General features: G+C 35.2%; 1 protein-coding gene across 4 annotated transcripts in view; it reads left to right on the top strand.

Moving 5' to 3' along the window:
• The window catches only part of SLC49A4 (solute carrier family 49 member 4), a 92,304-nt gene that overhangs the window by 49,184 nt on the left and 29,895 nt on the right, over positions 1-13,225 (top strand). For all 4 annotated transcript variants that reach the window (XM_027106496.1, XM_027106516.1, XM_027106509.1 and 1 more), the window contains exons 6-7: positions 9,658-9,725; positions 12,844-12,971. In XM_027106496.1, the coding sequence (XP_026962297.1) occupies positions 9,658-9,725; positions 12,844-12,971 (196 nt within the window). The remainder of the gene's footprint in view (positions 1-9,657; positions 9,726-12,843; positions 12,972-13,225) is intronic.

Genomic DNA, 13,225 nt, shown 5'->3' on the forward strand with positions numbered 1-13,225 from the left:
ATTTCTCCTTGTTGCACATCGTTACCAGCACTTGGCAATGTTAATCTTTTTAAATTTAGACGTGCTGATGACTGTGCAGTTGTGTGCCATTGTGGTGACTTCCATGACATCTTTTTAAGTGACATCCTTTTTTGTGACATACCTGTTCAGGTTTCTTGCCCACTACTGGGTTACCTTTTTCTTACTGATTTATAAAGAAGAGAGCTGTGTGGAAGGGCGCTCCCCAGCAAGTCCTGGCTGCAGAATGGACTGCACATGTAAAGGGCAAAGCTACCAGAGACTTATTAGAGAGACTGTTGTGGGGTGGAAAGCAGAACAAATCTAGTAGAGGGCAGGCAGTGCAGGACCCTTGAGGTTCTGGCCCAGCCAGAGTGGTATGACCTCATTAACACCTTGTTAATATCTTAGGCTTCTGCTGAGACACCAGAAAGGACAAACTTTAGAATCAAGGACCATACCCTAGGTAGAGTAAGGCCTATTCTACTTAGACCCACCATGAACAAAGCCTAAAACCAAGCCCTGACAAAAATTTGCAGAGGGGATAATTTGGATATTGAGTCCTGCCAGGTGAAAGGAGCTTGGGAAACAACTTGGTTTCTAATATTCCTCCCTAGTAAAGCACAAAATCAAGCTTACACAAGTTCAAGGTAATTGAATGGCCTACTACACAAAAATGAACTATTTTATAGAAAGATAAAATTATCCAGAATCTCGATATTGTATCACCCACAGCATATAGTATACAGTTTTTAAAAAATTAGACATACAAAGAAACAGGAAAATATGGTTCATATTTTTAAAAGAAAAAAGTAGTCAATAGAAACCAATTTAGAGATAGTCTAGATATTGGATTTAGCAGTCAGAGACTATAATGCAAAAGAGAGAGTGAGAGAAATCTTTTCTTGCTCCAAGTTCATAAATATATTCCCCTCTGTTATCTTGCAGAACTCTGTTATCCAGTACAGTAGCCACTAGTCACATGTGGCTATTTAATTTGAAGTTTAAATTAGTTGAAAGGAAATTAAAATTAAAAAGTCACTTCCTCATTGGCATTGGCCACTTTTCAGGTGCTCAGTAGCCACTTGCCACTTATGGGTACCATATCGGACAGTGTTGACATAGAACATTTCCATCATCACAGGAAGTTCTATTGAAAGGTGCTGTTCTAGAAACTTTATTGTTATTCCTGTCACATTTAAACCTAGAATTGAATTTTGTGCTTGTTGTAAGGGTTAAGTTTCTTTTTTCCCACATAGTTCTCCATTAACCGCATATAAATTTTTGAAAAGATTGTTCTTTCCCCATTGCTCTCTAGTGTCATCTTTGTCATAATGAAGTGCCCTTATGTGCATGGATGTTTCTAAATTCTTTTTCTCATCTAGTCTATTTGTCTATCTCTGTGCCAACACCAAATTGTCTTAAGTATTCTACTGTTAGAATAAGTTTTGGTGTTTAGTAGAATAAATACTCCCCTTATTGGGATTTAGATTAGAATTTTATGAACCTATAGATCAGTTCAAGAATTAACTTTTTTTGTAATAGTTCGTCTTCCAAATCATTACTATTATATCTCTCTTCATTTACTTAGGTCCTAACGTCTCTCTAAATCTCTTTTCTGCAAAAACACCCTCTATTCATTTGTTAGATTTATTCCCAGGTTATTTGATGCTTTCCGAAGCTACTGTAATTGGTAACTTTAAAAATCTTATTTTCTGTTGGTTGGCATGTAGGAAGTATACTTGGTTTTTGAAAGTGATTGAACTACAGCTTGTCTTATATCCAGCAACCTTATTAAACTCACTTACTTATTTATCCATAGATACTTTGGCCTCTCTGCATACATCTCATATCGGTTGTTACTAATGACAAATAGATGGAGAAAAATACATTTAATAAAATTCAACATTGAGATGATCATATGTTTTTCTCTTTTAAACTGCTGATTTGGTGAATTACATTGGTTGATTATAAAATGTTAAACTACCTTGCATTCCTGTACTAAATGCATTTTGTCAGTGATTTATTATACTTTTTATATATCACTGAATTCAGTTTGCTTACATTTTGTTTAGGATTTTTTGCAGTTAGGTTCATGAATGAGATTAGTCTATCATTTTTTTTATCTTGTCCTGCCATTTCAATTTTTTTAAATCTTTATTGAAGTATAATTGCTTCACAATACTGTCGTTAGTTTCTGTTGTACAACAAAGTGAATCAGCCATATACATACATATATCCCCATATCCCCTCCCTCTTGAGCCTCCCTCCCAATCCTCCCTATCCCACCCCTCTAGGTCATCGCAAAGCACTGGGCTGATCTCCCTGTGCTATGCTGCTGCTTCCCACTAGCTATCTGTTTTACATCCGGTAGTGTATATATGTCGATGCTACTCTTACTTCGCCCCAGCTTCCCTCTCCCCCTCTGCCTCCCCCTCCCCGTGTCCTCAAGTCCATTCTGTATGTCTGCATCTTTATTCCTGCCCTGCCACTAGGTTCATCAGTACCTTTTTTTTTTTTTAGATTTCCATATATATGTGTTAGCATACAGTATTTGTTTTTCTCTTTCTGACTTAATTCACTCTGTATGACAGACTATAGGTCCATCCATCTCACTACAAATAACTCAATTTTGTTTCTTTTTATGGCTGAGTAATTTTCCATTGTATATATGTGCCACATCTTCTTTATTCATTCATCTGTCAGTGGACATTTAGGTTGCTTCCATGTCCTGGCTGTTGTCAATAGTGCTGCAATGAACATTGTGGTACATGACTCTTTTGAATTATGGTTTTCTCTGGATATATGCTCAGTAGTGGGATTGCTGGGTCATATGGTAGTTCTACTTTTAGTTTTTTAAGGAACCTCCATACTGTTCTCCATAGTGGCTGTATCAGTTTACATTCCCGCAAACAGTGCAGGAGTGTTCCCTTTTCTCCATACCCTCTCCAGCATTTATTGTTTCTAGATTTTTTGATAATGGCCATTCTGACCGGTGTGAGGTGATACCTCATTGTAGTTTTGATTTGCATTTCTCTAATAATTAGTGATGTTGAGCATCTTTACTGCCATTTCAATTTTAGTGTCAAGGTTTTGCTAGTCTCATAAAGCAACTTCTGAAGTGTTTCCTCTTTTTCTATTATTGGAAGAGTTTGTGTAAGTTTAGTGGTTTGGGGCTTTTGTTTTTCCCTAAATATTTGGTAGAATTCGCTGATGAAGCCATCTAGTTTTCTTTGTGATATGAATTCAGTTTCTTTAATAGTTATAAAATTATTCAGATTTTCTACTTATTATTGTGTCAGTTTAAGAAATTATACCTTTCTAGAATTTGTCCACTCCATCTCAATTTTCAAATTTATGGTATTAAGTTCTTCATTGTATGATATTATTAGGTCTCCAAGGTAAGTCATTGTATCATTCCAGATATTGATTTTCTGTATCTTCTTTCTCATATTTTCCATTGAATAATTTCAACAGTAGCTCTTTAATGAAAGCTTATTTTTTATTTCATCAATTTTTGATTTTATCTTACTTTTTTTCTCATCTGTTTTCTTGAGTGATGTCACTTTGCTTTCATTTTTCTAACTTTTTAATATGAATGCTTACATCCTTGATTTTTAGCTTTTCTTCCCTAATTACATGCACTTTAAGGCTATTTATGTCCTTTTAAACACAGATTTAGCTGCATTCCATACATTCTGGATTTTCTTTATTATTGAATTTAAGATATTTTCTAGTTTCCAGAGTTATTTAGAAGGACATTTCTTAATCTACAAACTGTGGAAGATCCTCTAGTTCTTTTTTTCTTAAGTCCTAGCTAAATTGCATAAATGTGGTCATAAGGATATACTATGATTTCAGTATTTTCAAATTTGTTGACCCAATTTTTGGTGAACTATTTTCTATAATTCTTGAGTGTAGTGTTTTATATATGTCAACTAGATCAATTCTGTTAATTGTGTGTTTCGTATCTTCTATCCCTTACTCATTTTTGTCAGCTTGTTCTATCAGTTACTGAGAGAGGTGTGTTAAGATCCTACACAATTATTTTAAATTTGTCTATTTCTCCCTTTTACTTCTATCAATATTTTCTTTATATATTTTAAGACTGTGTAATTAGGTGCACATAAATCTAGAATTGTAGTATCGACTAATGAATTGAACCTTTCATCCGTAGGAAGTTTTTCTTTTTTTTCTGGTAATGCTTTTTTGCCTTAAAGCCTATTAGTTGCACCAGCTTTCTCTTCATTTGTGTTGGCATGGTATATCTTTTTGCATTTTTTTACTTTCAAACTTTCTTTAGGTACACCTCTTATAAGTAGCATATCATTTTTTCTTTAATTCAGTCTGATAATCTTTGTGTTTTAATTGGAATATTTAGTCCATTTGCAGTTAATGTAATTACTGATAAATTTGAGTCTAGATCTACCACCTTACTATTGGTTTTTATTTTTTTCCAGTCCAGTCTCTCCTTTTTCTCTTCTTTCTTACCTTCTTCTGGATTAAGGATTTTTTACTACTCTTTTTTCCCCCTTTATTAGCTTGGTAGTTATAGTCTCTTTTACTGTTTAGTGGTTACCCTAGAAAGTACAGAATGTACACTTCACTTATTAACATCTATTATAAATTAGAACTTTTACCTCTTCCACGACTGTCCAAGGTCCTTAGAACCCTTTCACTCCATTTAAGCCTCTACCATACTTTGTGCTATTATTGTCATATATTTTAAACTGCCCAAGACACATTTTTATTGTTATTTTATAGTCAATATTCATTTAGATTCACTCTCATATTTCCATTTTGTTGCTCTTCATTCTTTCCTTAATCTTCAGTCTTCCATCTGTGATCATTTTTCTTCTGTCTAAAGAGCATCCTTGAGAGAGAGAGAGAGTCAGTGTGTGTGTGGTGTCTGTGTGTGTGTGCGTGTGCGTGTGTATGTGCATTTTGTGTAGGTCGGCTTACAACAAATTCTCTTGTTTGGGGTTTGTTTTTTTACTTTGGTCTGAAAATGTCTTCATTTGACCTTTGTTTTTGAAGATTATTTTGTATTGCATATAGAATTCTTGGTTAGCATTTATTTTCTTTTGTTTATTTGAAAATACCATCTTCTTCTGGCCTCCATTGTTTCAACCGAGAAGTCAGCTCTCAAATTTAAAAGCTTGCTGCATTTAAGATTTTCTCTTTGTCTCTTTGTCTTTGGTTTCAGCAGCTTAACTAGGTGGCAAGTTTTTAAAATTTTATGCTGAATGGATAAAGAAGATGTGATATATATATATATATATATATATATATATATATATACACACAATGGGATATTACTTAGCCATAAAAGAAAATGAAATTCTGCCATTTGCAGCAACATGGATAGACCTAGAGAATATTATGCTTAGTGAAATAAGTCAGACAAAGACAAATACTGTATGATACCACTTATATGTGGAATCTAAAAAATAATACAAATGAATGTATATACAAAACAGAAACAGACTCACAGATATAGAAAACAAACTAGTGGTTACCAAAAGGAAGAGGGAAGTGGAGAGAGGCCAAATTAGGGGTATGGGACTAAGAAATGCAAACTACTATGTATAAAATAGATAAGCAACAAGGATATATTTTATAGCACAGGGAATTAGAGCCATTATTTTGTGATAACTTTTAGTGGAATATAATCTGTAAAAATACTGAACTACTATGCTGTATACCTGAAACTCATAAAATACTGTAAATCAGCTATACTTCAGTTTGAAAAATAAAAATAAAAAGTAATTCAAAATGGAAAAAAAATAAATTTATTCTGCTTGAGGTTTGTAGGACTTCTTGAATCTGTGGCTTGATGTCTCTCATCAGTTTCAGAAAATTCTTAGCCAATATCCCTTTGAAGCTCATGCTCCATTTTCTCTATTTCTCTCTCCTTCAGTAACTCTAACCGTATATGTTATATTTTCACACTGTCTGTCCTATGTCTCTTACTCTCTGTTCTGAATTTTCTATCCTTCTGCCTTTCTCTACTTCAAACTGGATATTTTACCTAGCCTCTCTTCCAACTCACTATTTCAGTTTTCAGCTCTATCTAATATGCTGTTAAACTCATTTGTGGGTTATTAATTTCAATTATTATATTCTTAAGTTATAAAATTTTTATTTGATGCTTTTTCATAGTTTCCAAATTTCTGTGGAAATGCTTGATCTTGTATTTTATTTTTTTGAACTATTAAAAATAGTTATTTAAAGTCTGTATCTCCTAACCCCTTTATCTGGATCCCTGTGTGTCTCTTTATATTTGTGATATTCATTCATGTTTTCTTATTTCCTTATGTGTTCAGTTATTTTTGACTGAGTGCTCAACATAGTATATTAAAAGTTGTAGAGATAATTTAAGCTTCAAATGATGTTCTTTTCCTCCAGAAAGAACTTATGTTTTTTCTTAGGAGTCTAGGGATACTTAATCTAGTTTCAAGAATTGAGATCATTTAAAGCTGGGTTTTAGTCCCTCAGAATACAGTTCCATTTCTTCCTTCCTTCCTCCCTTCCTTCCTCCCTCCCTCCCTTCCTTCCTTCCTTCCTTCCTTCCTTCCTTCCTTCCTTCCTTCCTTGCTTCCTCCCTCCCTCCCTTCCTTCCACAGTTCCATTTCTAATTCACACTGCTCTTAGGTATAACTCTCAGAGTTCCCAGCTAAAGTCTGGGGTTTTCTACAAGGCCAACCACCTTAGAGCAGGCCTCGAACTCGTATTTTGTTCTTCCTAGATCCATGAGGCTGTCAGTAACTTTTTAGCCCCTTAGCTACCTTTTCTGAAATCAGCAGACATACCCCTGAGGAAAAGTGTCCCCACATATCAGGCTTGCTCCTCTGGGCTTCCTTCTCATCCTATATCATGGTTCCAGAATTCTGGATTACCTTCTTGGTTCTCTGCCGCCTTCAGATAGATTTTCCACCCCAGATTTTCTGCTTTTTCAACCAGAATATTAATCCAAATTACCTAGTGTGCCTTTACTATAAGAAGAAAGCCTTCTCTTAGTTTCCTAACCTATTTTTCTGGATGGCAGGTATTCCAAGCATGCTCAGTTTCAAGAAGGAAAGTGTAGCACCCATTTAGATGATGCTGATTTTACACATCTTATGATTCATGTTATAAACCCTGAGAAGCCCTTCCAAGTATGTCTCTTTGTACAAACTCTGAGAGATACAGAGACCGTGAATCATACCAGGTATTAAATAAAATGGAATTAAAAATTAAAAGCAGAGCTTCTGGGTTGGTGGACAAATGAAGGTGCTGTTCCCCCCAATTAATTAATTAAATTCAAGCAAAGAAAAAATTTAATTAATTGTTGGGTAGAATGTTATTAACTAAAGCAAATGTCATGAACAGGGGAAGGAGAAAAGCACAAAATGGCCTGAAAGGACCAGGGCTAGTACAGTCAGATACACAGTGGTTTTTCACCTAATGCAGGACCCCACTGACCTAGGGGATAGATGAGAATGTTTGTGGGGGTCTCATAGTATTAATGGACCTTAATCCATAGTATTAATGGATGCTAAATGCAAGGAGAGGGGCATTCTGAAGAACAGAGAATTCTCTTGCCCTTCATGCCAGTAGTATGAAAAAAATGTAGAGATAATTTAAGTTTCTGGTGTTATCTTTCTCCAGAGAGCATTTATCTTTGCTTCTGCAACCAGACACTGATAGAGCAAGAAGATTTGTATAAAGTTATTGTATTACTTAGAGTAGACTAAGAATCCCCAAATTCTGAGACTTAAGAAGAAATTCGGTTCTCATTCATATAGCAGTCTAGGACAGTTTGCATAATAATCTAGGACAGTTGTTCACAGTTGGGACTACTCTTTTCCTCACACTGATTTAAGACCTAGGTTGCTTCCACTTTGCAGATCTTCTGTCTCCTAGGACCTTGTCATTATATGCATGGGTGAAGCGGGATGACCATCCAGATTCCAGCTGGCAGAAAGGGAAAGAAAGCATGGAGGGGGTATATAGCTGTCTTCCAGGTTCTAGCCTAGAGGTGACACACCTCACTTTTTCCCCTTCCATTAATGAGAACTTAGTCATGTGGTCACATGTAGCTGAGTAGGGGCTAGGACATGTAATCTAACTAAGTACCCTGGTAAAATAAGATATAACACATCTTGGTGGACAGCTGACAAGCTCTATCACAGCTGTAATGAAAAATATGAGTAGAAAAATAATAAAAGGTAGAATTTAGTTTGGGCAGCTCTCAAGTGCCAGGTCAAGTTAGGACTTTGCCCTATAACTGCAAGGAAAGCTAGTAACTGTTTCTGAGCAGGGGAGTGGAATGACTGGGATAATTATTCTGGCAATAGTGGGCAAAAATATTGCTATTACAGGAGTCCAGAAGTAAGAAATAAGATAGTAAGCAAGTGTGATGGCTGGGGGAAGGGGAAAGAGGAGACAAAATGCACCGATATTGTTAGGGACACACGGAATGTCAGGTATTGACAGCTAACAGGTCTTGAGCACTTTGCATTTATTAACTTATTTAATTCTCAGAAAAATCCTTACTATCCCCATTCTACTAATGAGGAAACTGAGACTTGGGGTGTAGTTGAGATAGAAGCCAAGTCATAGTAAGAGTTAAAGAAAAAGACTCTGACAAGTACAGGTTTCTGGTCACTGACTGTACTGCTGAACTGAATGAATAAGCATTTTCAGAACTCTAATGGAACACTGATGAATTCATAAAAGTGCTAACAAAAGATCAAGATAAAAAAAATTAATTACATGGGACTGAGTGAACTGATGAGGATGATTATAATTTTTGTGACTTTCTGTTTGAATAAAAAAAAAAGAGAGATACATGAGTGATTAGGAAATATGGGCAGCATTTGTAGATTGCTCTGAATAAGTTTGTCCATGAAGGTAGGAAAGAGACAAGACAGATGATAGAGAAACATCATCAAGTAAGCATAACAGCTCTAACTTTTATTGAGCACTTCCTGTATGTCGACTGCTGATCGAAGTTCTATATGCAGATTCTCTCATTTAGTCCATTTTATAGGTAAGACGACATAATTTGCCCAAAGTCACAAAGCTAGTAAATGGCAGGGCTGGAAATGTTTTCTTCAAGAATGGAGCGAGCTATCCATTTGAAATCCAGCTCAAATTCTTTCTCTGTCTAGTTTCACCAGGTGCTGCACCCATATTCTCTCTCTCCCCGCCCCCCAATCCTCTCTTTCCCATACTCTTCTGTGTTTCTCTTAATACATTTTTACTTGTGCCAGACATTTTAGCACTTAATTATTGCCTAGTAGTTTCCTGTATCTTGGCTGTATTTAAGCTTTTTAGGTCAGTGACCATCTTTTCTCCTTTGCCTGTTTTCTTAAGAGTTCCTAGTACAATGCCTGGCATGTAGAACACATTTGAAAAATATCTGTTTGTGACACTGAGTATTTTGTTGATTTAAATATTCCAATAAAAAGTTAATCAATGATGTATTTATTTAGGTAAGTTTGTATTAATTAGTCACACATGAATCCTTTCATCTGATTCATTTTCTTAAATAGTGTTTCCTAGATTTGCTGCCATTTAGCTATTAACATACTGATTATAGAGGATTGTTTTCCATGCCTTCTAAACTTCAATATGATAATCTTGTATTAAATATGTCTTCCACTTTCTTAACAGGTAGATGCTGGCTGGATTGGATTTTGGTCTATAGTTGGAGGCTGTGTTGTTGGAATAGCTATGGCAAGGTGAGAATATTTTACATTAAACATGTTAGTGGGCAGAACCAAAAAGAGCCCAAAGGGAGACTCCACTCCCCTAGATAAACGTTAAAATTGAAGGAAAAGTAAAACAGGCAAAAGTCAGATAAGGGCACTTGTTCAGGCTATAAGAAAATTCACATGCAGTAGGTAGAATTTGCTGCTACAAGAAACCTTCACAGGAGTAGTCCATCCTAAAATGTTTTTGGAGACTAGAGATGTATTTCCAGTATAATTAAGCTGACTTTCTCCATATTATTAGAGAGCAACATCTACAAATGGGAAAGAGTATACAATAATAAAGGCAAATTGATAGTTTTTGAGATTAGAAAAGAATTGAAAGGAATCATTCATAAAAGCATCTCTAGAACTTTCCATGAAAAGTCAGTATCCTGATTAGCAGATATTTATTTCTGGTCACTTTTGGCAGGTATGACTCTATAGTTACCACATTTTGACGAAAAATGTCCATAAAGACTTAGAGTTTCATCAAACTCCCTCTGATCTTAACCATTATGACAACACATTTTTAGAATGAGACAGAAGAAGGAAAAAGCCTCATTTATTCTGAAAAAAGAAAAGAATGAAAATGTTACTCATGTAGGTAACTACCTGTAAAACTACTCTTGGTGTTTCCAGTGAGATAATATTCTTTCACTTTCCAAATCATTTTACCCTGTTTAATCAAAAACAAAATTGGACAGTCAACTTTAGCAGGAATTGGGAGAATCTAATTACATGTTTGGGGAGATCAAATAGGATATGTGAAGCACCTTGCTATCTAAATATTTAAACACAGTTGACACAGGATAATATTATATCTAAACCTTACAGTTTGCCTAGTGTTTCTGGGCTAATGAAAGAATAAATTGTCACTGTAATTTCTAAATCACTTTATCTGAGGTTTTTATAAGTTAGAAAAATATGAGGATAAAATCGAAAAGCTAAAGAATAGGAGCATAGCTATTTGTAGGAAATCACTACACTGATACTAGAATACATTGACCTATCAAATTTGATAAGAACCATATCTAATTTTTCTAATTAAATCTCCAAGCCAATGATAGCAAGTCATCATTTACCAAATCCTTTTCTGAGCACCACATAGGTCAAAGAGGGACACATTATGTATCAGAAATGACATCTCAAATGCTCCTTTCTCTTCATTTTGTCTACAAACCCTTAATTTTAACTATATGGAAAAGTTAGAATGAGGACGTTTCTGTTTTTAAATTGTTGAAATGGCAGTTCTAAAAAGTACTGCCCTTACTCTGGGATCCAAAATCAGTTGTAGGTATCTCCTAAGCCTAAAATCAATTTTTAGATTATATTCAAAACAGGCTTTTTGGGATCCCTAGAACAGAATCTCCTTATAGATATGAGTGCTTTGGGTGTTTTTTTTGTGATTATATTACTAAAGGTTACTACTAAATGTAATACTTTGGGCCTAACTGTACACTTTGATATAAGCCCATTTGAAAGGACTAGGTATCTAAAAATTGGTAGACCAGAATAGTCAGTTTATTCTTGTGTGATCAGGCCCTGGAAAACTTACTCACCGTTCAACTTCACTCAGTTCTGATTGTACCAGAAAACTGTTTTATTCTCTCATACCTGGCCATCTGCCCATCTGACAAGTAAGTTCATGCAGCATAGCAAAATATAAATCAGAAAAGTGGTGAGCGTGGAATTATAACAAAGCATTTGGATTTTCTTGAGGGGCATTTCCATCAAGCTGTGGAACCTTTTTCAGAGTACATAAGAATTTTCTGTTTGTGAACTTTCCTAATAGAGAGCTAACCAAAGTCACTAGGCAAAGGTGCATCCATTTTTCCCACCAAAAGGTGGCATCAGCTCTCATAGGAAGTCATTTTAGTCTAGATAACACTTTACAAACATGATTAACCACATCACATTAAATAAGTGCAAAATGAAAGATGGTATTGCAAGTCATATAATTACAGTAGAAATTAAAATCAATTTTAAAAACAGAGAAAACATGGTATATGTTGTATTTGGGATGGGATCAGTTTTTCTACAATAGGAACAATTCTGAAGGACAGAGTAAGCTGTGTACAGGCACAGCAAGAGGATTGTGCTTATATAATCAACGGTTCATCAGTAGATGAGGAAAAACAGTTGGCAAATGGAAAACTTTTTGGTCATTACTAAACGATAAGCATCTCAACCAGGAGTTTCATGTTAATTCAAGACAAAGCAGGATTTTTGAGAACTTAAAATGCTGTGAAACATTATACACAAATTTTGTAGAATAAATTCACTATTCTAGAGCTAGGTTCTTGCTCTTACAAAGCTTATAGTCTGATAGGGAAGACAAACAATAAATGCAAAAACAAGAGAAATTCCAGTAGAGTTAAATGCTATAGAGAAAATAGAGTGTGGAGTTGGGATGGGGAGGGCTTCCTCCACAAGCATGGAGAGCCTTCCTGAACTGAGACCCAAATGACCTGAACAATAAGCAGGAGTAAGTCATATGAGGATCTGGGGGTACCAGCATTCCAGGACAGGTGCAGAAGCTACCGTTGCTGTGGGAAACAACCTTAGCATGTAGGAGAAACAGAAACAGGGCTGTGCAGCTGGAGAATAATAAGACAAAGGGAAAGTGGAGGCAGAGACCAGATCGTATAGGACCCCAAAGGCTCTGGTGTAACCATTTGTATTGGTTCTCTAGGTGAGTTTGAATTTTGGGAGAGCCATCTTTGCAAATTTACATCAACAAGTTAGCCTGTTTTCTAAAACTAGGACAATATGTGCTCATTATAGGATGTTTGGAAATTATAGAAAAATATATAAAGAAAGTAAAGTGGCAATTTAAAACTCAGAATCCATCCTGTAACTTACAGATCCAGAACAGAGATCACATTTTATGTGTTTTGTAAGAGAAAAAAGAGCGCATTTATCACGAAGCAACATTTATCACACACACACAAACACATAAAATGTATTGGTTTAAAAAAATCAAAAAACTTGCATTTAAAAGCATTGAAATTTTTTCAGGAAATTATTATTTAATGAAAACGTGTCATTGATGTAAATGGTATTTTAAAAATCCAACTAGCATTAATAGAACATTGTTTCTTTTCAGGTTTGCAGATTTTATCAGGGGTATGCTGAAACTAATTCTTCTCCTCCTGTTTTCTGGGGCTACACTGTCATCCACGTGGTTCACCCTGACCTGTTTGAACAGCATCACACACCTGCCTTTAACCACAGGTGAACACAGACTGTTCTGAACTTTGAATAAATAGTTTCAGTTTATAGAAGTATATACACACTGACAGTAGGACTTTTTCCATAAGTAATTGTTAAATATACAAAAAGGTCTCCCTTGTCTAGCCATCAGACCATCATCCCATCTAAAAAGAGCTCAAGAAATAACTAAAAACATTTCCATTGGATTTTGCGTATGAAAATGTATAATCTTTAGCCTAAGCTTATGTAGCATGGAAAAGCTTATATTCTTTTAA

The sequence above is a fragment of the Aethalodelphis obliquidens genome, unplaced genomic scaffold (genome assembly GCF_003676395.1).
Source record: "Aethalodelphis obliquidens isolate GAN/ISIS:26980383/991018 unplaced genomic scaffold, ASM367639v1 scaffold1, whole genome shotgun sequence".
Taxonomy (NCBI): Eukaryota; Metazoa; Chordata; class Mammalia; order Artiodactyla; family Delphinidae; genus Aethalodelphis; species Aethalodelphis obliquidens.